General features: G+C 40.4%; 1 protein-coding gene across 4 annotated transcripts in view; it reads left to right on the forward strand.

The window, feature by feature from the left end:
• PDZD2 (PDZ domain containing 2) overlaps window positions 1–25,352 on the forward strand; it is a 466,470-nt gene that overhangs the window by 371,522 nt on the left and 69,596 nt on the right. For all 4 annotated transcript variants that reach the window (XM_072605912.1, XM_072605915.1, XM_072605914.1 and 1 more), the window contains 2 exons: window positions 10,447–10,558; window positions 23,395–23,543. In XM_072605912.1, coding sequence (XP_072462013.1) covers window positions 10,447–10,558; window positions 23,395–23,543 — 261 coding nt within the window. The remainder of the gene's footprint in view (window positions 1–10,446; window positions 10,559–23,394; window positions 23,544–25,352) is intronic.

Raw genomic sequence — 25,352 nt, forward strand, 5'->3', positions numbered from 1 at the left:
CTGCTCACCAACTTTGTTATCACAAGCCTCTGAATCTGAGCTAGGCTTGTACTTAGTCATCCAGACCATTATCAGAGAGTCTGCTGGGCTAGCAGCATCTGAGAGGATCTGGGACCAGCTTTGTGCCATACTGGACATCACAGGGGACCAGATTATGAGAATATGTTCTCATTTCCGTATATTCATTTGTGGTGTTATAACCATAAGAAACATATAATGAGGAAACTATCTCTACCAAGGAAGATCTACAACCATTCTTCAACTTATATCTTAGTTTCCTGGGTACGCTGTAGAGTTTAGTGGCAGGTTAACATTGACTATATATGTCAGAAGCAAGTGGCCTAATGGATAGAGAGTCAATCAATCAGTTAAAAAACATTATTGGACATTTATTGTGTGCCACATATGGTGCCAGCCTCTGAATCAGGTTTATATTTTGAATCTGTGAAATACTCTTCTTCATGACATCCCAGAGGAGGGGATACAGGCACTCATTTACTCTTTTATCCTTCTTGGAACTCATGGGCTGCCTCCCATGGGAGGAGGTTACCCTTCAATATTACAATCTGTAGAACTCCAGGGAATAACAATGAACTCAAGGATGGTAATAGGGAGATTCCTGAGAGAGATGGTTTCTCAGACCCCATCCCCTTATCCCTAGAAGCGGGTTCCTGTGTTGAAAAAAAAGGTTGAAGAGAAGTAGATTTTGGCTTAATGTAAGGAAAAACTTTCCAGTGGAGAGAGAGCTGTCCAAAAGTGAAATGAGCTACTTCAAGATCAGTGACTTTGTGGCTTTTGGATGTTGTCAGACAAAGGTTGGATGGCTGCTTATTCATTAGGAATGTTGCAGGAGGCATCCTCTTCAGGTATTACATCTGAGATCGCTTCCTCTTCTGGAAGTCTCTGAATCTGGAGCAGTGGATGGGTAGGGAATGATACTGCCATTTGGTGGGCAGGGAGGCAAGAAGAAGCTTAGCTGATTGTTCTGATCAAACACCTTCTATTGGGGAGAGTTCTGGAAGCTTAAAGAATAGTCCATGCACCCTCTTCCTAGCATCCCCCTCACACCTTTGTTTACATTCACCCCTTTGGCGACATGAAAGTGAATTCTGTGTAATCTGCAGTTGTGTGTGTGTTCCTCTCCACTACAAGCACAGGCTGGTTTGTTATTTTAGGATTACTCATAAATGTTCTGTTCTCATTGGTCATTTGGGGTTTTGTAGGTGCTGAAGCCTTCAGTTGGGAGCTGGGGTGATGTGTAGGCTTAAGGTGGTAAAAAGCTCTGCTCTGAGGGTTTGAATATCTCTGGCTTGTCTCTGCTTCATCATCAATTGCCTTTCAGAACTGGGGGAGGGAGCTTTGCTCGACTTGTATACCATGATCCTGGACATAGACTTAGAATAAAGGGTCATAAATTTAGAACTGAGATCCCAGAAACTGTCCAGTTCAACTCCTCACTTTACAGATGAGGAAAATGAGCCTCCGAGAGATTAGGTGACCTCCTTGCTCAAGGTCCCACAGAGGAAGGGGCAGAGCAGGGTGGGACTCTCATTCTCTGATTCCAGAGCTAACTAACACTCATGTGTACACAACTTAAAGACGTTGATTTCTAGGTTAATTATAAACTTATTCCCATTCAGTTTTATTCTTTTTCATATCCTCCATGCTACACATTTATCTCCTTTATTCTGTATCCATCCATGTGGAAGATTGTTTAAAAAAATCATCCTCAAGGTCTTATTGCTATCCCTTACCCCATTCTTCTACTCTGGCCTCTGCTTAACAAGCATTCACTTCAATTATACAAGTATGTATTAAACTCCTACTATGTGCAAGACACATACTAGGTACAGGGATTAAAAAAATGAAACAACCCCTGCCTGCAAGGATCTTACATTCTATATGGGAATACAACCTGTATGGAGATGTATAAATCCAAGGTATTTTGAGGAAGGAGAGAACCCTGACAACTACCAAGAGAGGCTGATAATAAAAATAATAAGAACAAAAATAAAGCTAACATTTATTGGAGGGGACTTACTATATGCCAGGCACTGTGGTAAGCACTTTACAATTGCTACCTCATTTGATCCTCCCAACAACTGTGGAAGGTAAGTGCTATTATTACCCTCATTTTACAGATGAGGAAACTGACACAAACAGGTTAAGTAACTTGCCCAGGGTAATACATGTAGTAAGTTGTCTGAGATTGAATTTGAACTCAGGTCTTTCTGACTCCAGGTCTGGCACTCTACCCACTGTACTACCTTGTAACTTTTGATAGAAGATGGCAACTGGGCCAAGCTTTGAAGAAATCTACAAATTCATTGAGGAGGCAAAGCTTTTTTGCATGAGTGACAAGTGCCTATGGAAAGGCAGGAAGGCAGAAGATGGATGGATGTTTGTGGAACAAGAAACAGGCCAGTTTGATTCAGGGTATATAGTTCAGGAAAGAGAGTTTTACTTTCTAAGTGACCTTGGGCAAGACAAGCTCTCTGAGCCTAAGTTTTCTCATTTCTAAAGTGAGAAGACTAGTAGCTATTCTGAGATTTAGAGTGGTTTAGTGACTGGAGAACCATCCTTGGAGTCAGGAAAACCCTGGCAATGGAGTACAACTCTGGTCTCTGCCTTGTACTGGCAGTATGATCTTTAACCTCTCAGAGTCCCTAGCAACTCTCTGAGACTGAATTGTAGGACAGGTGCAAATCTGCATTAATAGAGGGAGTTTCCTAAGCAAAAGTTCCTAATACCAATGAGGTCTCAGGTTTGTTTAGATTTGGGGCAAGCTCTGTGATTCCGAATACTTGTATCAAATATTGTGAAGATCAACTGGGATAAATGCATGTGATAGTCTCGGGAAACTCTTTCAAGAACACGATTCTCCTCTCCCACTCCCCCTCCCTCTCCATCTTCCTTTCCCTCTCACTCATTATCAGAGTTTATCACTGTGTCAGACATAGAGTAGGCCCTTCATAAATGCTTCTTGAACTTAATTGAAAGGTAGTTGGAGAGAGATGGTAGAGGATTTTAAATGCTTAAACAGAAGAATTTCAATTTTATCCTAGAGGCAATAGGGACCCACTGAAAATTTTTGTCCTGGTGTGTGTGCACATGCACGTGTATGTGTGTAACACATTATGACACCTTTGGATCTAAGAAAACTATTTTGGAAACCTGGTGGAGGATAGATGGGAGAGGTGAGAGGTTGGAAGCAAAGAGAACAATTAAGAGGCTATTTCAGTAGTCCAGAGGAAAGGTGATAAGGGCTTGGACCAGTACTGTGCCTACAAGGGAACTGATGTGAGAGATGCTGAAAGTCTAATAAAAACACCACTTTTTTTGTACCTTTGAGTGACCATTAGTCTGACTCCAGCTGTGCTTCGGAGGATCCTGGACCTCTGCAGCTGATGGTAAAGCATCAATCCAGAACAGCTCATCTCTGTCACTATTCACTGTCTGACTGCTGCCCCCATCAAAGCCAAGGTTTCTCTTCAGCACAAGCCTGAGAAGCCCATGTGGAGCAGACTTCATTTCCATCTGTCTGTAGCTCTGTATTATAATGCTGTTGTAAGAGATACCCCAGTTATTAATCCCCACTTACAGGTGAGGAAGCTTAAATCTCAGAGATGAAATAACTTATCCAAGGTCACACAACTGGTACAAAGCCGAGATCCTAACCCACCATGGTAGAGGGTAGAGACAGTGCTGGGCTTGGTGTCCAATAACCTAAAGAACTTAAAGAAAACCTTCCTGTACCTGAAGGAAACTCACATGTAGACATCAATTCTGTGACTCCAAATGTACCTCCCTTGTACCATATTGGTGCCAGATGTAATGCACTCAGTTGGCTTTAATACACTGTGGGTCAGAACTCCAAGCTCAAGAGATCCATCAGTCTCAGCTTCCTCGGTAGCCAGCATCATAGGCATGTCCCACCACATATGAGCTAGAGACAATCATGTGGAGCAGGCAGAGCGGGTATTATGATGCCCAGTTTACAGATGAGAAAAGAGAGGTACCAGGAAATGAAATGACTTTCTAAGGAGACCCTGAGGTGAAGCAGCATACTGTAGTGCCAAGCACAATGGACTAAGGATCTGGAGACCAAAGTTTTCATCCTAGATTTGCCACTAATTACTTAAACCTTAAAGGAGTTAATGAGCATGTATTAGGAAAGCTGAGAAAGACTTCCTGGAGCGCCTGCAATTTTTTGCTGTCCTTTCTGGGCCTAAATTTGTGATTTTTTTATTAGCTTGAATATATTCCGTGGCTCAGCAGCCCCTTTTTCATGTGTTGTTACATTACTTTGTAAATGTGCACAGATGACTTCAAGCGTATATCTCCTTCTCCTCCTGCACTCCCAATTTCATTGTAAAGTCCTTGAGGACAAGGAGATTTTTCTTTTTATAATATTATTATTATTATAATATTATTATAATATAATATAATAATTGGTTTTTCCTATCGCTTACTTTGAGACTCTTTACCTAGTCATTGTTCAATAATACTAATCACCTAGTTAGGAGAATTAGTGGCATTACAGATATACGGAAAACTTATTTGTTGTTCTGTGTGCTATGATAAAAAATTACTGGATAGATCTGCAGATGAACAGAATGCATCCTGCTGTGGTAAGCCTGTGTCTAAGAGAGACCCTGGCTTTGATGGGAAATTCACACTAGAGAAATGATGATAGCAGCCGGCAAACAGTGAATGCCGACAAGGATTAACTGGTTTGTATTGATCATTTACCATCAGCCAAGGAGCTTGTGGAAGTCCGGGAAATGCCTTCCTGTAAAGGTTCTGAGCTGGAAATGAGCAAATTCTGAGGTGCTCAATTCCTTTTTCTTTTTTTTCATATAAAAATTGTTATATTTTATTTTTTTCAAATTACCTGTAAAAACAGTTCAACTTTTGTTTCTTTTAAATGTTGATTTCCAAATTCTCTCCTCTCTTTCCTCTCCCTGCTCCCTGAGACAGCAAACAATTAGATATAAATTATAAATGTACTCTCATGCACAACATATTTCCATAGTATCCATGCTGCGAAAGAGAACACAGACCAAAAAAAAGACAAAACAAAACAAAAAACCAAATCTCACAGTAACAAGAAAAATAAAGGAAGTGAAAAGAGCATGCTTTGATCTGCACCCAGATTCCATGAGTTCTTTCTCTGGAGGGGGACAGCATTTTTTCCACGATGAAATTCCTTTTGAAATTGTCTTGGCTCATTGTCTTGATCAGAGTAACAAAGTCGTACGTAGTTGATCGCTTACAATATCGCTTTTACTGTGTACACAGTTCTCCTGGTTCTGCTCATTTCACTTTACATCCGTTCATGTGTCTTTTGAGGTTTATCTGAAAGCATCCTGCTCATCATTTCTCTTGAGGTGTTCCATTCTTTAAAGGAACATTTTCAGAAGCATATATGTTATAAAGAGATTGTGCCATGAAGATGTGGGTCATATACCTAAAAACACCTTCCTTTTGCTAAAGGAAACTCATATGTAGACATCAATTCTGTGAGGCCATTCATGTGCCCTTTGAATCTCAAGATTACATGGACAAGAAAAGGACAACAGCCAAGAACCTAAGCAAAGCTCTTTGTCCATTGCTCGTCCTTGAAATTAACTGGTAATCATATGCTTCTCTTCTTTAAAGTAAGCTTCATGCCATTCAGGTTCATGTAGAGTAGAAAAGGTCCCTGGAACTAAAGTCAAGAGATCTGGATTCAAGTCCCTCCTCTACTAGCTATAAGACCTTGGACAAGTTACAACCTCTCTGAGCTTGTTTCTTCATCTGTAAAATGGGAACAGTAATCCTTATACCAACTACCTCACAGGGCTGTTGTCAAGAGCAATTGAGATAAGATTATGAGGAAGCCTCTGTAAACTCCATGAGAGCAGGGTCCTGGCCTTATCTCCCATGGCACTTCACACAGTGCTCTGCACACACCAGATACTTAGAGAAATGAAAGTGCCATTAAAATTGTAACTGATAAATAGATTCCCAAGTTTCTAAGATGACATTAATTTTTTTTAACCCAGTACTATACTGGGTTTTACACTGAGACAGCCTTACTGGGTCCTGAAGTGGTTCAGTGAATAGTGTGCTGGAGTTCAGAATTAAGTTCAGATTCTGCACTGGCTGTGTGACCCTGGTCAAGATCCTTCTTCTCTTTCAGGCTCAAATTTCTCATATGCAAAATTGGAATAAGAATAACACTTGTCTCACAGGGTTATTGTGAAGATCAAATGAGATACAATTCAAAGTTCTTTAAATGAGCTGAGGAAGGAAGTGTCAACCCTGTCCAATACCTTTGGCAAGAAAGCCCCAAATGAGATCACCAAGAGTCAGACACAACTGAAAATGACTGAACAGCCTCACAAACCTCAAAGCACTAAATAAATGCTGCCTATCCTTATTGATTATAATTACCATCTTCTTTAAAGGATTTAGCTACTGACCTTTTTACTTACATCTGATAGTACCAAAAGGACTCATGTATTGCATAGAAAAGTCATTTATATCATGTATACTCATGTGTGTATATGCACATATGTGTACTTATATTTTACACAAATGGTTTAACAGTTTTGTACAGATTTGGGGGCAGCTAGGTGGCACAGTGGATAGAGTGCCAGGCCTGGAATCAGGAAGAATCATCTTCCTGACTTCAAATCAGGTCTCAGACACTTGCTGGCTGTGTGACCCTGGGCAAGTCACTTAAACTCTGTTTTCCTTAGTTTCCTCATCTATGAATAAACTGGACAAGGAAATAACAAATCACTCCCGTATCTCTGCCAAGAAAACTGCAAATGGGGTCGTAAAGTGTCAGACATGCATGAAACAATTCAATAATAGCATATATGAGGCATTGTGGATACAAAACTAGACAAAAAGGGCACAGTTCTCCAAGAAGTGAGAGCAGCAGGAAAGCAGGTGATGAGGAATGAAAGGCAGCTGGAGGGAGAGGAGAGAGCAGTAGCAGCTACAGGGTCAGGGAAGGCTTCCCATCATAGGAGCAGCTTTGAGTCTTCCAGTTGTGGGAGTACACTTCTGGCATAGAGATAGAACTCCAAGTTCCAGGAACTTGTGTAAGACCAAACAATGAAGGAGAACATTGTGAAATAGCTGGAAAGGTGAGGTGGACCCCAGGTTGTGACAGACTTGAAATCCCAGCCTGAGAAATGAATACATATTTTTAGTGTCAGTAGGGAGCCACTGAGCAGGATTGAGCAGGGGAGTGACCTGGCAGACTGGTGCTTTAGGAAAATTATTTTGGCAGTTGGATGGTGGGTAGATTTGGGAATCCTGAGCATTAGAACAAACCAGGGAGACATGATAACATTCTCTTTTACCCTGATACCTGATATGCTGTAGATAAACATAAGGTGCAAAATAATGTACAACTTAATGCATGTTTTCCTATATAATTCTCTTTTCTGCCAGTGCAGAGACACAGCAGGTAACATTTTAGGATGTTAGTTCTGCTTTCTTTGTTTTCCTTATTCTGTCTTCTTTACTTCTCACCAATATAACGGAAGTTAGGTGCAGAAGACACCCCCAAAAGTGTTTATTCTACTTATACCTCTGTTTCTGTTTCCTAGATAATTTGTTTATATATGATATATATATATCATGTATCATGATATATGATATGCATGTATATATGTCACATATACATGCATATATATAATATGTATATATAGCCTCATTTTATTCAGTTCAATAAATACTTATAAAGTACCTACTATGTGAAAGCTCCTAATGTTCTAGGTGCTAGAATCATGGTACTGCTGTTATCATGAGGATCAAATGGGAAAAAGAAGTTGATATAAAATAGCTTTGAAAAAATGCAGAAGCACTGCAATAGATTCAGTTCTACAAGCATTTTTTTAAGCACTTCTTGTGTGCAATGCACTGGGCTTGGGCAATGGGGCACCCAAAGATAAAACAGACAAATAGCCATTATGCTCTCAGCTTAAATTCTACTGTAAAATGAAAGCATCTGTATCCTACACATAGAATAACTCACATTACTAAAGAGATAGATCTCATAGATATTTCCATGGTGTCCCTTAGGGATGTGTCACACAGTAGCATGGTAGATCATTAGAATGAGAGTTGGAATGTCTGTGTTTTGTCCCTGACTAATTATGTGATCTTGGGAGAGTCATTTTTACTTCTTGGGGCCTTCATTTCTCCATCTTTTATAAGAAAAGACTAGACCTGATAACCGCTATGATCCCTTTCATCAGTAAAGATCCATGATTCTATTGTAGATCAAGGTAAACTGACATTTTGTTCAAGTTTGGAAAACAGAAACAGTGGGAGTAGTGAAGATCACAGAGGCAGGATAGGTAGGAATGCTTATTGTCCAGGGCATCCCCACAGAATAGTATTCCACCCACTTAATGGATGCCAATAGAGATAATAACAAGCAAATTCTGGAATGCATTGCCTATAGGCTTGTAATGTGTGTCATGGTACTACAAAAACAAGAAAAAAAAACAGGAACTTAATTTTATCTCTGATAATTACTGTCTATAGTCTGGAGGCAGGATGGTTATAGAACATCGTTAAACCAAAGTCAGTGACCTGGGGCTTGTGTTTTGATCATTTTTATTTGCATGTCTCCTCCTGAATCCTCCAGATCCTTATTTACTCCTTGTAGTATCCTGAATGTAGGGCTTGCCCCGTCTTCAACACTTAGAAGGATATACTCAATAAGCCTCGCCTAAGAGTTTGTTTTCTAGTGAAATGGACAAGTCCTAAACTTTAGCTTGGTGCCCTCCCTCCTCATCTTAGCCAAAGCCCCCTCATTTAACAATATTTTAAAAATTTAGCTTTTGCAAGACTTAGTAATTAAAAAAATCTAACTAAATATGGCATGAACCCCCAGATAAAACTCTGAAATTTAAATTATTTGAACTTTGGCTTAAAAAATAATTTCTTTTTTACAAACTCAAAATCAAAATGGTGCATTTACTCTGTCTCCTTCTGAGTCTGTCTCTATTTATAAAGATCAAATCCTCTGATGTCGGTTTCTCTTTGTTTGCTTTTCCAATTCTGCTGAGCTCATTTTGCATAGGGTTTTCCATATTTCTTTGAAGTCTTCATAGCGGAGGTTTTATGGGCCACAATATAGTAATATATGACTATGTCTTAATTTATTCAGTCATTTCCTAGTTGATTGGATCACATGTTTCCATCATGATATTTTTCTCCCACATGCAACAATGTAGCATAACTAGAAAAAATAAAAAGAGGCATAAGATCCCAGCTCTTTCTTACTCCTCGTTACACACAATACTCCATGTTCTCCCTGCATACTTTTACAATAACTGGTCCTCATTCCTGGAATGTACTCCCTCTTCATCTTTGCCTTTCCTCCATCACTGCCTTTGCTCAGGGTTCAGCTCAGATGCCAGGGAACTTTTCATGACCAACCCCTTACCCACCGGATGCTAATGCCTCCCTCAAATTGTATTGTATCTCTTTTGTACATAATGATGAATGTGCAGACAAACAAACACACATCCCAGATTGTAAGCTCTTCGAGGGCAAGGACTATTTTGCTTTTGTCTTTGTAGCCTCAGTACCTAGCTTACATCAGGCACTTAATAAATGCTTGTTGACTGATTGATGCCCCCAGAATCTGGAATGTCTGGAATGAAGTAGATCTCCTCTTAGAAGCTCAGAACTGACCACTGTTTCAGCATTTCAGTGTCAGTGACTTCCAGCACAGTCCCAGAAGTTTAGAAGCTAGGACCAGAATGGGAAATAAAGATGATGAAGAAACCTGGGAACAGTGCTCACTTGTGAATGTTGAAAATTGAAAATAAATAAATTATAATAACAAAGAAAGAAAGAAAACAAAGGAAGAACAGAAAGAAAGAAAGAAAAAAGAGAACTCAATTTTGAATCTGAGACCATAGGCTCCAGTGCTTTGTTCTGGGGTGACCCTTTGGGGGGCACTCATTCCTTTAAGTATAAAATGAGGGAGTTGGAATTTGATGACCCGGAAGGTTCCTTCCAATGCAAGATTCTATGATCCTATAATCTACAATCACCATGGAAATCAGGACAAACTGACTCTAGCACTCTCTGGTAAGGAAACTGTCATTGTGGGGCAGTAACTGTATGAAACTTCTAGATTTGAGAGGGCTCTGTGGCACGCCAAGAGGGGAGACGATACCTATACCTTTCCATTGTAAAGTCCAGGGCTCTTTTCCCGAATCTCCATAGAAAGACTTCCCAGAGTGAAGCAAAAGGATCATAGATGACCTGTCTATCTGCACCCTGTGAACCCTCTTCCTTACAGGACACCCATGTTGTGGTTCAGATAACTGCTTAGGCAATGCCTCTCTCAGTAGAGACCTAGAGGGTTTCTTCTTCAGTGTCCCTTAGCTAATGATCTAATCCATTTCTTGTGTGTTTCAGATGATTGAGGCTGATAAACCCCAAGATCCCAGCTGTCAGGAAGGATCCCGAGGGAGCTGTAGAAGCCCCACCATGGGGAGCTGCATGATGAAGTGTCGGAGTCGCTCCCAAGGTGAGTCCTCTTTGATGGACAATATAAGTCCTGCCCATGAAAGGGGGCCTGGGGGAAAAGTATGACCAGGACTCAGCTTGACTGGTACATGGATAAACCCATTCGTGAGGCTTAGCTATTTCTTTCCATGAAACTCCTAAAGAGTTTAGTTTGGAAGGAGCCTTGGCAATGGTACAATGTTGGCATTGAGCTGGGCTTCCCAGGCTAAAGCTTTTTACTTGGCAGTAGAACAAGGTGGAAATAGATGCCTCTGTTTGCCTTAGCCTGCTCTTAAATTTCCTGTATATTGGGTTCAGTTTACTTCAATAGGGCTTTTTAGAAGGTGATCACACCAACCCGGTAGAGTATTCTTGGTGGCCTGTCTTCCCAGCAGACATGAATATGCACAGATATCCTTACTCCCAAAAGACAAGGGAAAAGAAGAACTTTTCCATCACCAAGCCTCATTTACTCTACATCTCAAATAAACAGGAGTGGAAACAAGGTGGAGTTAGAGACCTTAGGTCAAGGAGTTTGCTGCCTTCCCAGTTTCGTTGGCAAATTCTTAAATTATCAATAAGTATGAGCTTTCACAGGGTCAAGATTACTTCCCAGAGGGAATATTTAATACCACTATGATTAAGTACTTTCTTAAATGTATTAGTTACACTGAATAGCAGCTCCACCTGCTTCATAGACTCAGTTTCTCCCCTGTTGGCCTATTGCTTCACTCGTCCAATTGCTCTTTTTCCATTTGAGATGATAGAGGAAGGCCTATAAAGTACACTTATGTAGGAAATTGAATAAACCAGTGCGCTGTGATTTTTGGGGTGGGAGGGGCAGGAGAGCGGGTATCTACAACATGGAGGGCATGCTTGGCAAGCACAGCAGAAATGATATTGAGGTTAGAAAATAGGATTTTAAAAGAAAAGAACTGAGAGATCTTTCCTTCTCAGTTGAAGACTTACAGAGCACAACACGTGGTATTCCCCTAGATCCTCAAATAGCCCTGTGAGGCTTAATACTGTTAGGATCCTAGCTTTACAGATGAGGAGATGAGAGCTTGGGTTCACTTTGGTCACACAGCTAGTAAGTATCAACGGCAGGATTTGAACAGATTTCATCCTGACTTTGGGTCTGATATTCCACTAGTGTCTCTTTAGTATCTCTGATGAAGAAATGGGTGATGTAAAGGCTGACCTTCTAATGTTATATGACACCCCCTCCCAAGTTTGTCATGTCATTCTTGACACCATCTCTTAAATATGTCCCATTTCTCCATTCCCGAAGGCACCACCCTAATCCAGCCCCTCATCACCTCTTAGCTGGACTCCTGCAACAGCTTTCTTATTATCTCCTTGCTCTGAGTCTTTCTTCACTCTAGCCCATCCTCCACATAGATGCAGAAGTGATTTTCCTAAAGTGCAGGTCTGACCACATTAGGCCCCTCATCACTAAACCATCACTAAACCCTTTTGTGTTCCAGGATCAAAGATAAAAATCTCTTTTTTTGGCAAAAAAAAAAATTAGAAACCTTCACCAGAGGAATACATTTCATGATGGGCTCTAAGCTGATGAACTGCAGTCATTACCAAAACCATTTGGACTAGCTTTTCACAACCTAGCCCCTTTCTAGTCTTTTAACACATTACATCTTTCCATATACTCTGTGGTCTAGCCATACTGGCCCACATGTCCCTTACACAAAATGTTATGCAGTGACCATCCCTCATGTCTGGTATTCTCCCTTTGAACCTGTCACTTAGAGTTCCTGTCTACTTCCTGTAGGTGGCCTATCCCAGTGTTGCCTACACATATACAGCATGTAGTGAAATTCCTCTGGGAACCAGGAAAACCTGGGTTCAAATACTGCCTCAGAAACTTACTGTGACCAGAGATGAGTCATTTATCTCTCTAGGCCTCAGTTTCCTCATCTGTAAAGTGAAGGGATGGGCTCCGAGATCTCTCTTTGAGGTCTCTTTCAGATCTTAATCTGTAATCCTGTGATGATCCCATGAGTGCAAGTCATTGCTCTCTGAAGCCTCTTCTGTTTGCCCTGGCCTTCTGATCATGTTTCCCCGCAATGAGGGATGCACAGCTGAGGCTCAGCTGAAGTCAGCAATGGTCCAGGACTGGGCACATCACCAGGAGTGTGCTGGAAAATATTGAACAACCAGCTGGTGGTGGGAGCAGATGTATGCAGGACACACTTTGAAGCTTAATCTGCATTATTACCATTTTCTCTATGACGTTCTTAAGTCCAGATGATCAACAAAACAATAAACTAAGTGTGCCTTTTTGTGTTTGTGAATTTCTGAGGTGTAAAAGCATTAAAGACTGAACATGAGCAGACTCCAGCAGGCTCCTGAGTATATGATCTCATGCAGTTTAGGTGACGCAGTGGATAATAGATTGGGTGTGGAGTTGGAAAGACCTGAGTTCAAATCCTACCCCAGACATTTACTAGCTATGTGACCCTGGACAAGTCACTTGACTCACTTTCCTCGAATGCAAAATAGAGAAGATGATAACCCCTACCTCCTAAGTTTATTGTGGAGATCAAATGAAATACTGTCTGTAAAGCACTTCTCACAGTGCTTGGCACATAGTAAGCACTTCGTGCTCCCCTCCTTTCTCCTGTGCAGTGGTTTCACACAAGTCTGAATTTACACATTACTGAGGCTGTATCTGCATTTAAGAATGTAGTAAGTACCTTTGTACTCTCTGATGCTAACTCCTTTGTGGCTGTTCAGTCTGGTGACCACATTTGGAGATTTGTTGGCCAAGACACAGGAGTAGTTTGCCATTTCCTTCTCCAGCTCATTCTACAGATGAGGAAACTGAGGCCAACAGGGTTAAGTGACTTGTCCTGGGTCAGACAGCTAGTAAGTTTCAGCCCAGATAGGAACTTCCAAAGAGAAGTCTTCCTGACTTCCAGGCCAGGCACTCTATCTCTTCTACTTCTTAGCAGCCCCAAAGCTAATCTTGTGACTGTACAAACTTTTTTTTAAGTTCCTTACTCCTTTCCAAAATGAAAAACCTACACCAGAGATATTTGGACTGAACTTTTGAAATGCAAATGTATCAGGAAGTAGAGTCCCTAATTATTTCTCCTGTTAAGAATAGGGACTTGACCTACAATTTATTGATTCAGGCACTCCCAGATGAAGAAACACACTCTACCCACGTAGGTTGGCCCCTTCTCTGAAACTTAGACTTACAGAATGTTGCCTAGAGCATTGAAACATCAAGGGACTTACCCAAGGTCACAGAGGTAATATGTTTCAGAGGCAAGACTTAAACTGAAGTCTTCCTGGATGGCTCCTCTCAGTTATACCTATTAAACTTATTATTAAACTAGATTTATGAAAGAGTCATGACAGACAGAGCCTCTAGGGTGTCAGGAATGTGGGTAGGGCTAGGTAGATGAAACTAAAATGAGATCAGGTGGGGCTGGAGTATTCTGGGATGAACTGAGACTTGGGGTGTTTGATTGTGTATGTGTTTGTGTGTGTGTGTAATGCATGTGTGGCAAAGCAGAAGGAATTCTTAACAAAATATAATCAATTAAATGTAAGTGCTCTGTAGGATGCTGGTAGTACAGTGGGAAGTGTGGCTGTGTCTTGTTCATAGACTTTTGTGCCATTTTTATTGCCAGGGAGTTCTGCTTCAGAGAAATTAGTTTTATATCCCCCATTGCCCAAAAGGGAAAATTGAAATTGCTGTTGGAAGACTTCTGACTATATTTGAAAAAACCCTTCATTAGGGTTTTAGGATAAAGGTTGTATGTCCCTCCTTCCTTCCTCCCCTCCACCCATCCATACTGGAGTTTTATAAAAGGACTAATAAATTTATATAATGGATCAAATCCAAGGCATCCCATTTCACCTGGTCAAGCCTAGTTTCCTTTTATATTGCTTATCTGGGGAATAGGCACTTGATTAAAATCAAAGGTTTGACCATTGGGCAGGTGTCAAAGATAATGGGAACTCCTTCTGGAAGACTGACAGCTTATAGATTATAAGGTAAGTTTAATTTAAAAGATGTACAAAGATTTGTTTTAAAATGTCGGTTGCTAGAAGCCATTTTCTCCTCTGTCATGTCGAGTTAATGTTATATACAGTTGACACTTACATGACCCTGTTTAGTAGTAATCTAACCATCTGCATCAATAGTGTCATGTCGTTATTCAGTCATGTCTAAATCTTTGTGAAAGAAAACCTATTTGGGGTTTTCTTGGCAAAGATAACTGTAATGTTTTGTCATTTCCTTCTTTACCTCAGTTTACAGATGACTTGCCCAGGGTCACAAATCATCTCAGATTTGAACTCCCAAAAGAAAGTTTTACTGACTCCAGGCTGGGCACTCCATCCACTGCACCACCTAGCTGCCCTCAGTATTGTGATATGGAAGCCAAAAATAAACAGATAGAAACATGGGCTGCAGATCAGGACTAGGGAAGTCTCACTTTGCCCTGGACTGGTCAGATCACCTCTGGAAGATCATTTTTTTTTCTTTCTAATTCTGGTGGCCACATTTTAGGAAGGGACAAAATGGAGAGGATCTATAAGAGGGTAGCTATGATGAGAGGGTGATGAGGGACCTCAAGATTGTGTCTTTTGATGGTCAATTGATAGAACCTGAAATGTTTAGCCTTGAGAAGAGTCTTATCCCAGTTTGAAACCTTGGCCCCATCTTTGACTCCTCACTCTCTCTTATACTCAATCAGATGCCAGTTCTTCATGATTCTACCTCTAGAACATCTTATTCACCTATTTTCCCTTTCTCACATGGTCACAACAGTACCTCAGACCTTCATTGTCTCTCACTTGTACTGTATAGCAAGCAGCAACTTACTAGCTTCGTCTTTACCCTCTTTGGTCTGTCTTCAGTGTGGCTGCCAAAGTGAGATTCTCATCACATGGGTTACCATTGTTGGCACAAGAGGCTCCAGTGACTCACTATTGCCTCAGTGTAAAAACTGACAAATGCCTGTTTGTCTCCAAACAGGTAACTCTCCATTTTCCATCAACAGCTCTGTTTGGGATGGATTCTGGGGAATTTTTTGGGTGGATCAAAACCAAGCTAAATTTGTCATTTAGCCATTAGCAAATTAGCATTTGATTCCATCCAAAAATGGAGAGTTAACTGAAAAGTTCAGAGAGGTCAGAACCCTCTCTGAAGGAAGGCTTTTGGAGGAGTGTTAATCTTCCACCCTCCAATCGGAGGGGAAGGTGCTGAGTATCAAAAACTGCATCAATTTACATGGTGATGAGATTTCAGGTAATCAGCTTATCCTGGGTGAGGCCTGATATAATGTTCCCCAGAATCCCCTGGCTGATCTCCCACCCACCTTTACTTACCCTATTTTTTGCTTCCTTTTGTCCATCCTATTCTAGATGGTAAGCTCCTTGAGAACAGGAGCTTTCTGTCTTTCTTTTTCTTTATATCCCCATTGAACAGCTAGGTGGTGCAGTGGATAGAACACCAGTGCAGGAGTTAGGAGAACCTGAGTTCAAATCTCACCTCAGACACTTAACGTTCACTAGCTATATGACCTTGGGCAAGTCACTTAACCCCAATTGCCTCATCCTGGGTCATCTCCAGTCATCCTAATGAATATCTACTCACTGGATTCAGATGGCTATGGAGGAGAAGTGAGGCTGGTGACCTGCACAGCCCTCCCTCACTCAAAACAAGGCCAAGTGCAAGTCATGTCATCATTTCTCTGGTGGCATGGTCTACTTTTCCATCACTCAGCACAATGTACCTGGTATGTAGCAGGCACTTTGTAAATATTTATTGAATTGAATTAGAGTTTTTAGTCCTTCATAATAATGTTCCAGCCTACCTTCACAAGCTTATTCCATGTTGGTCCCCTTCACACAATCTGTGCCTAACTGCTCGTGGTATATGACAATTCATCTTCTGCCTCTGCCTCATTCTGGAATCTACTCTCCCCCTTACCTTTGCCTCTTGAGAATCTTTTGTTTCCTTCAAAGCACACCTCAAGTGGAGTTTTGAAAACTAGGGTCGGCAGTCTTGGGAAGAAGCAATAGTGCTTCTTCTGCCTTGTGGTCTTCGAGAAAAGGTTGAACGGCCACTTGTCTGTGTTATGGTGGGTATTCATATTTGGGTTTGGGTTGGACTAGAACTCTGAGGTGCCTGAAATTCTATATTTTTCTGTGTTGTAATCAACAAAATCGCTTGATGGTAATTTGTCCCCTCCCTTGTTCATGCCATAGGATTCCCTTTAATTGTCATTCTGCTGCATATGACACAATTAAAAATAATTGTCAAAAACCTGTTATGTACAAGGCACCGTACTAAGTGATTATGGGAGAAATCAAAATGTTTCTTCCCTTAACGAGTTACAAACTAGATGGTGTGGGATAGCATAAATAGATAGATATATAGATAGATATGTAGAGACAGACATAGACAATGGATATAAATGTAGATAAATAAAGATTTTATACATATATTTGTATAGACACACATACATACACAACATGAAGGGAAATACACACATGTAAAATCAGTAGTGAGAGGCAACAGAGTGCAGTGGAGTCAGAAGGAACTGGTTTGAGTCTTGGATTTCCCACTTATGATCTGTATGATCTTGGGCAAGTTACTTTACCCTTCTAAATCCTAGTTTTATAATCTGTAAAAAGAGGAGGTTTAGAGTAATGGTCTTTAACGTCCCTTCTGGGTCTGAAATTTTATGAAATATTGACTTGTATTTTTAGTTGCTCGTTGCCAAAATGCTGGCTGCCAGATTATGACCATCTTTGGCCATACCAACCCATAAGGCCTGAAGGCATTTCCATCTTCATAAGTGGAAGAGAACTCCTGATTAGATCCCCAAATCTCAGACTTGCAAGGGATTTTACAATCATAGATTTAGAGCTGGAAGGAGGTCATCAAGTCCAATTGCCTCATTTTACAGATGAGGAAACTGAGTCACAGAGAGGTTAAGTGGCTTGCCCAGGAGTCACAAAGTAAGTGGTTAAGTGTGTATTTGTATCTAGGATGTATCTGAGATCATCTAATTCTTGGTATCTGGCTGAGACTGTCTTGTATAAACATCTTCAACATGTGATCATGCAGTCTTCACTTAAAGACCTCCTTGCGGGAGGAAGAGCCCCTGCCTTTTGAGGCAGGTTGTCCTATTTTTGGAGATCTTTAATTGGGGCATCTAGGTTGCACAGTGGTTAGAGTGCTGGGCCTGGAATCAGAAAGATTTTCATCTTCTTGAGTTCAAATCTGGCCTCAGATACCTACTACCTCTGTGACCCTGGGCAAGTCACTTAACGCAGTTTGCCTCAGTTTCCTCATCTATAAAGGGAGTTGGAGAAGGAATTGACAAACCATTCTAGTATCTTTGTCAAGAAAACCCCAAATAGGGTCACTAACAGTTGGACACAACTGAAAAATGACTCAGTGACAATAAAAAATTGTTAGAAAGTTCTTCCTTCAGTAGAATACAAATCTGATCCTCTGCAACCCCCACCCATTCCTTCTTGTTCTTTCTTTTGAGCTCAAGTAGGGAAAGTCCAGTCCCTCTTTTACACAACTCCCGTTTACATATTTGGAAGTTGCTGTAATTCTTTTCCCAATTCTTCTCTGAGCTTATCACCCCTAGTTCCTTCACCTGATCCTCTTATGGAATGATCTCAGGGCCCTTCTCCATCCTGTTAATACTCCTCTGGATGCTCTTCAGATAATCATTTCTCCCTAATGAGTGCTCAGAACTGAACACAGTACTCCAGGAATGGTCTGACCCACGCAGGGTACAGCAGGGCTCCCACCTCCCTACTGCTGGATGCCATGCCCCTCTCCCTTCCTTAAGCCCAAGGTTTAATGACTCCTGTTTACCTTGTAAACCACAGAAAAATCACCGGTTGTTTCTTTCAATTAATAACATTTATTTTTTTCCAATTACTTGTCAAAATAGTTGTCAACATTCATTTTTGTAAGATTTTGAGTTCCAAATTTTTCTTCCTGTCTCCCTTCCCTCCACCCTCCCCAAGACAGTAAGCAATCTGATATGTGTTATACAAGTACATTCATATTAAACATATTTCCACATTAGTGATGTTGTAAAAGAAGAATCGGGGAAAACCACAAGAAAGAAAAAAAACAGAAAACACCAAAAAAGTAAGCATAACATGCTATGATCTGCATTCAGATTCCATAGTGCTTTCTCTGGATAGGAATAGCATTTTCCATCATGAGTCTTTTGGAGTTGTCTTAGATCATTGTATTGCTGAGAGAAGGAGAATCTGTGATCACTGATCATGGCACAGTGTTGCTGTTACTGTGTTCAGTGTTCTCCTGATTCTGCCCTCTTCTCAGCATCAGTTCATGTAAGTTTTCCCAGGTTTTTCTGAAATCTTACTCCTCATTTCTTATAGAACAATACATTCATGTACCATTTCCCAATTGATGGGCATCCCCACAGTTTCCAATTTCTTGCCACCACAAAAAGAGCTGCTGTAAATATTTTTGTGTATGTGGGTCCTTTTCCCATTTTTATGATCTGTCTGGGACATAGATCTAGTAGTGGTATTGCTGAATCAAAGGGTATGCACAATAGGGCATAGTTCCAAATTGTTCTTCAGAATGCTTGAATCAGTTCACAAATCCACCAACAATGCATTAGTGTTCCCTTTTTCCCATATTTTCTCCAACATTTATCATTTTCTACGTTCTTTACGTATTGGAATGATGTTGTGTTTAAAATGAGTGAGAGGCCGCAAGTGCTATCTGAATTTAGAAGTGAGAGAAATCACTTTGAGCCCAGTTCTTGGGAAAGTAGAATTTGTCTTAGGTCTACAAGAACGGGTTGGATATGGATGGATGGTAAAAAGGGTAAGGATGAGGTGGATTCTCCTAGATTCAGGAAACATTGAATAGACCCATCTAGCTAAATTAGTAGGCTCTTCGCTGAAAGAAGCAGGATTTGAGAATGGAAAGGGAGTTTATGACTAGTTTAGGGGAGGGCCTGAAGTGCAATGATAAGGAGTTTTTTTTCCTATGTTACTGTGAAATAGGTTTGGTTCCAGGTCATTTTGATACAGAACCATCTGTCATGAACACTCTCTAATTTATGTTTTGTAGGTTTGAACGTTCATGTATTCGGTTGTCTCAAAGTGAAGCACCCTGATGTCCATCATCATCTAGGCCTCTTCTGATTGTTTCTTGGCTTCTCTTGTCTCCTTTAAAGGGATTTTCTCTGCAGTATAATTAGGGGATGGAATTGGACTCAAAAGTTCTGAATTCTGACCACAACTCTGTCACTTTCTGGCTGTGTGACTTTGAACCAATTCTTGTCCTGATTTCTTATGTGCAAAGTAGGAAGACTGGATGAAATGCATTCATAGAGGGCTTTAAAATTTTGGGTGGTTTTTTTTTTTGGTCCTTTATCAACATGACATCATCTAACCCTCATAACCGCTCTTTGAAGCTCAATGTTTAAAAGGTATTAGTATTCCTATTTTACAGATGAGTAAACTGAGACTCAGAGAAGTTTAATGACTTGCTCAGGTTCGCACAGCTAGTGAATGCCGGTGTCATAATTTGAGCTTAGGTCTTCCTTACTCCAAGTCTATCAGTCCATTAATACACCACAGTAATATGAAAAGTCCCTTCCCAGTTCTAAATTTTATGATTTTGTAACCCTATGTTTTCATGCTGGTAGTTATATCTGGAAAGAGAAATAATGATGATTTAAAGAGTTGCTGAGTGAGAGGTGGTTGCTGTCACGTATCCTCAAGTGTTTTGCTCAGACTGGTTATGAAATGACCACGTATCCTAGTGCTTACTTCTTCTCTAAGGAAAATGTTTTGTAGTCAATAGATCCATTTAGGGAAAATGGAAAAAGCCTAGTTTCTCGTATTTAGTAACTCTCCTTGAAGCTAAGAGAAAGTCCCCTAGATATTATTGTACTCTTGATTTAGCAAATTTAGCAAAAACCAGATGATGGCTAAAGGTGATCACAAAACATAAGAAAGAGGGGAAAATATTTATATTGGATGTCTCTGATAAGGCTCTGATAGCCAGATGTATAGAGAACTAGTAGAAACATGGAGGACTAAAAGCTATTTTCCTTTACTAAAGTGATTGAAGGATACCAACAAATAGCTTTTTAAAATTTTGGAAGCTAGTAACAACTATATGAAAGATTTCCTCAAACCATTAGTCATAAGGGAAATGTGTATCAGTACCATTTAAATATCTCATACTTAGAAAATTAGGAAAGATGAGAAATGACAGAAATTGTCAGTGTTAAAGAGGTTGTTGAAAGATGGGTACTGTAAAGCTGGTGAAACTGGTCCAGTTAGTCTGTAAAGCATTTTGGGATTATGTGAAGAAACTGATTAAACTGTACATATACTTTGTCCCCGATTCCTTTCTGCTAGGCTTATATGCCCCAAGGAAGGTAATGACAAAAAAGAAAGGTACCACATACACCAAATTATTCATTTTGTAGTAACAAAGAACTGGAAACAGTTAGACACCCATTAACTGGAGAATGACTGTAGACATGTGAGAGTACCCAAATGTATTAGACCATTACTGTGTTGAAGGAAAAAATGAATATGATCAGTGCAGAGAAAGAAGAGGAATAAGCAGTGCCAGGCACTGTGTTAAGACCTTTACAAGTGTCATATCATCTGATCCTCAACCTATGAGGTATGTTATTATTGATCCTATTTTTCAGTTTAGGAAATTGAGGCAGTCAGAAATTAAATTACTTGACCAGGATCATAAAGCTAGTGTTTTAGGACACATTCAAACTCAGTGCTTCCAGACCCAATACCCAGTACTCTGTCCACTGTGCCACTTAGCTCTCTGTAGAGAAACATGGGAAAACACAGGAACTAATGCAAAATGAAGTAAACAGAATAAGGAAAACCATATATACACATACAAACATGCACACATAAACACTACATATACTGGCCATAGCAATGTACCCGGAAAGAAAAAAACAGAACAGTTAAAATTGCTTCTGTGTTGCTCATGGAATCATTCTCAAGAGTGATATTGAGCTAGTGAGTGACCCACTGCATTTCCAGGCTGGAAAACATAGGGAGACACGGTCTTTAATAAAGGAGAGGGAGAAGAAGAGGAGGATCTTAAACAGTTTAGCAACAAGAAAAATATCGTGCATCCACACACCACTGAAATCATCTACCTTATACCTGTGGGTAGCTTTGCATTCCCCATAAAACACAGTGAAAATCAAACATCCTCGGCATGGATTGGCAGTGCCCTACAAATATTTGAAACTGTGAATTATGAACAAAAAGGATTGGAGATTGTTTTCTGGGCACTTCTGAATGAAGACAATTGTCTTTGCTCTTTTTTTCTTACTTATTTTGGTCCACATGGAGAAACCAGTAGTTTACAGATGGAGATGCCAATATGAGAATGGGCCAGGACGTCGACATGCTGGCCTACTCCCATATTGGCATCTCTATCTGTAAACTGCACCTAACACAGTATCCCGTACTTAGGAAGTCTTTCGTAAATGCCATTGATTTGAAGGAAAACTGTTAGAAAGTACTTCTAAGATAGTCAGGCTTAGAAATCTTGGCTTTGATAAGCTAGGTAGAGAAAAAAATAATGAAGCTTTTCTCATGGGTGAGTCTTTTAAAATTTATCTGAAGTCAAAGTCCACAGATGATAGTTTTTAATATTCCTGAACTTAGGGGTAGTATGACCTATGTGCGAATTGCCATGTCTGTTTACAAATGAACCAGTTTTATCATTTAGATTGTAAGATGTATCTTTTGAATACACTTTAAAAGATTTTGCCAAATTGTCAAATCTTTGAATATTATGATAAATGTATCTTACAGTATTCTAACACCTAAAATTTGTAATTTCCTGAATCAGCAGGTAGTGTTATATAAATGCTACATGGTCTAAATGGATATGTAAATGTTTTGGATGGATTTCTTAAAGTGGCAGTTTTGCACATGGAAATGAAAAGATCTTTTCATTTTTTCCCCATACCCTCCTGACAGTGGGAATCCACTATTTTAACATTTTAGTCCTAAAAGAAATAAATGTATCTATCTCAAGGAAATTTAAAACCAGCTGCTAAATCCATCTGCTATGAACAGCCTTGCTGTTATTTATTGAATTATCAACAGCTTCTCTGTCAGTTTGGAGCAAATGTCCACATTGCTCCTTGTCTAAAAATGTTCAGTTTTATTCACTAAACCAACCAAGTCATTCTACAGATATCTTCAGGGAAGAGATTTCTCCAAAGCCTGGCATTAATGGTCACCAGACATGGAGAGCAGGTGGAGATCTCAGTGGGTAACTGAATGACAAACTACGTACCTTGTTGCCTTCATTGTATTAAGCAACTGAGCCAGTCCTTGCCTTTTGATGCCTGTAGATGGATGTCTTCTTAACCATATGATGCCTGGGTCTTGGGGAAGCAGTATGCATATAGTAGATAGAGCACTGGTTTTAGAGTCAGGAAGACCTGGGTTTGAACCATGAGTTCAGATCATTATTTACTACAGGATAAGTTACTTAATCTTTCTCAGCCTCAGTTTCCTTATATGTAAAAGAGGAGCAAAAATAGCTTGTACCCTCAAAGTTATCGCAAGCACCAAGTGAGAAGATGGGTAAAACCCTTTGAAAACCTTAAAATAGGGGTATCTATTCTGTACAGTGGATAGAGCACCAGTCCTGGAGTCAGGAGTTCAAATCTGGCCTCAAACACTTACTAGCTGTGTGACCCTGGGCAAATCACTTAACCTTGATTGCCTCCCTCACACCAAATTGCTATTATCATTATAAAAACATCTTTCTTTTTTCAATCTTTCTAGGAGGTGCGCCTCGTCTAGAATCTGTTGGAGAAGATGATGAGCTGACAGTAGAAAATGGTGACCCTTCTGGGGAGATGTTGGAGAAGTTTTCTCGGACTGCCCGGAAACATTCCCTTCCACAACAGCTTGACTCTGTTGGGGCAAGACAGGTCAGTCTGATCCTCCTGCTCCCCTGACTGCCAGTGCAACATCGCATCCCCTGATCAGACCAAGGAAAGGTCTTAATCTCTTTAATTTTTCTGTGTTAGCCTGCAAGGGATTGCCTTTTCTGTTTTCAGCTCCATGACTGCAGGGACTAGATCTCTCATTTATCTTTATGAAGGGAAACAGGTTCTTTGTACTGTCAGCTATGTGCCCTTATGCTTGACAGATGAAGCTAATGGACAATATGAATATGATATATATGATGGCAGAGTGAAGTAAGCAGAGCCAAGAAAGCAGTATCCAAAATTGCAACAATGTAAACGGAAATGTGCCGAAGAAGACCACGCCATCGGAGCAATAGTGGCATGACTTGCACTTGACTTTGCCTTGAGTGAGAGAAGGTTGAGCAGGTCACCAGCCTCACTTCTCCACCAGACCATCTGAATCCAGTGACCAGATATTCATCAGGATGACTGGATATGACTCAGGAGGAGGCATTTGGAGTGAAGTGACTTGCCCAAGGTCACACCGCTAGTGAGTATCAAGTGTCTGAGGCGAGATTTGAACTCAGGTCCTCCTGACTCCTACACTAGTGCTCTATCTACTGCACCACCTAGCTGCCCCCTGTTAATGGAAATATCAAATATCAAAATATATATATAGCAAAATATCAAAAGTATGTATAAGAAATGGTAGCTAGGTGGTGCAACCCTGGAGTCAGGAGGACCTGAGTTCAAATGTGGCCTCAGACACTTAATAACTGTGTGACCCAAGGCAAGTCATTTAAACGTGATTGCCTCAAAAAAAAAAAGTAAATAGAGCAAAGTTATTAAGATCAAACAGAACTTGAAGGGGGAGATATGAGAATGTACCCCCTGCACCCTTCCGTAGAGGTGGGAGGTCCACAGGCACTCCACAATGCCATTGTTTTCAGACTTTTTCAATGCATCGATCCGTTGTGCTGACATTTTTCTTCTACAGTTTATCTCATGAGATGGCTCTCTGGGAGGAGAGACAGCTATGATGATGTAAAAAACAGAAAATGTCAATAAAAACTTTAAAAAAAAGCTAATGGGTAAGAAGTAACACTTGGTATTCAGGACTCTCCACCCTATCTCTGCAGCCCCATCTCCTAGATATTATCATTTCCTTGTACTGGACACTCCATCATAGAATACTCTTTGCTGGCCCTAGGATATTCCTTGGTTTTTACCACCTCTGTACCTTTATTCGTTTTGTTCCCTATGCCTGGACTGCTTTTCCTATCCACAACTTTTGAGTCCTTCCTATTCATCCTTTCAAGCCCAGTTTAAAGGTTGCCTCCTCCAGGAAGTTTTCTCTGATCTTTCTGGGTGGCTGTGACCTTTTCTTTTCCACTTGTACCTCTCTGACAATACATTTGCTTGTTTTCTAATGTTCTTGTGTATCATTTTGTATTACAGTTGTCTATGTATCTTGGGGCAGATAGGTGACACAATGCCAGGCCTGAAATAGGGAAGACTCATCTTTGTGAATTCAAATCTGGACTCAGAAACTTACTAGCTAAAAGATCCTGCAAATTGTTTCACCCTGTTTGTCTCCATTTCTTCATTTGTAAAATGACCTGGAGAAGGAAATGTCAAACCATTCCCCTGTCTTGACCAAGAAAACCCCGAAAAGGGGCCAGCAAAAATGTGTATATCATATCCCTTTCCTAGGGCAGAAGCCTGAGGAGGGCAGACTGCACTTTATCTAAAAAGTTCACATCACCTCCAGTACCAAGGACCATTTTCTGCACCCAGGCATTTAAAAAATTCTTGGTAAATTGATTTGAA

Source organism: Notamacropus eugenii, chromosome 4 (genome assembly GCF_028372415.1).
Source record: "Notamacropus eugenii isolate mMacEug1 chromosome 4, mMacEug1.pri_v2, whole genome shotgun sequence".
Lineage (NCBI taxonomy): Eukaryota > Metazoa > Chordata > Mammalia > Diprotodontia > Macropodidae > Notamacropus > Notamacropus eugenii.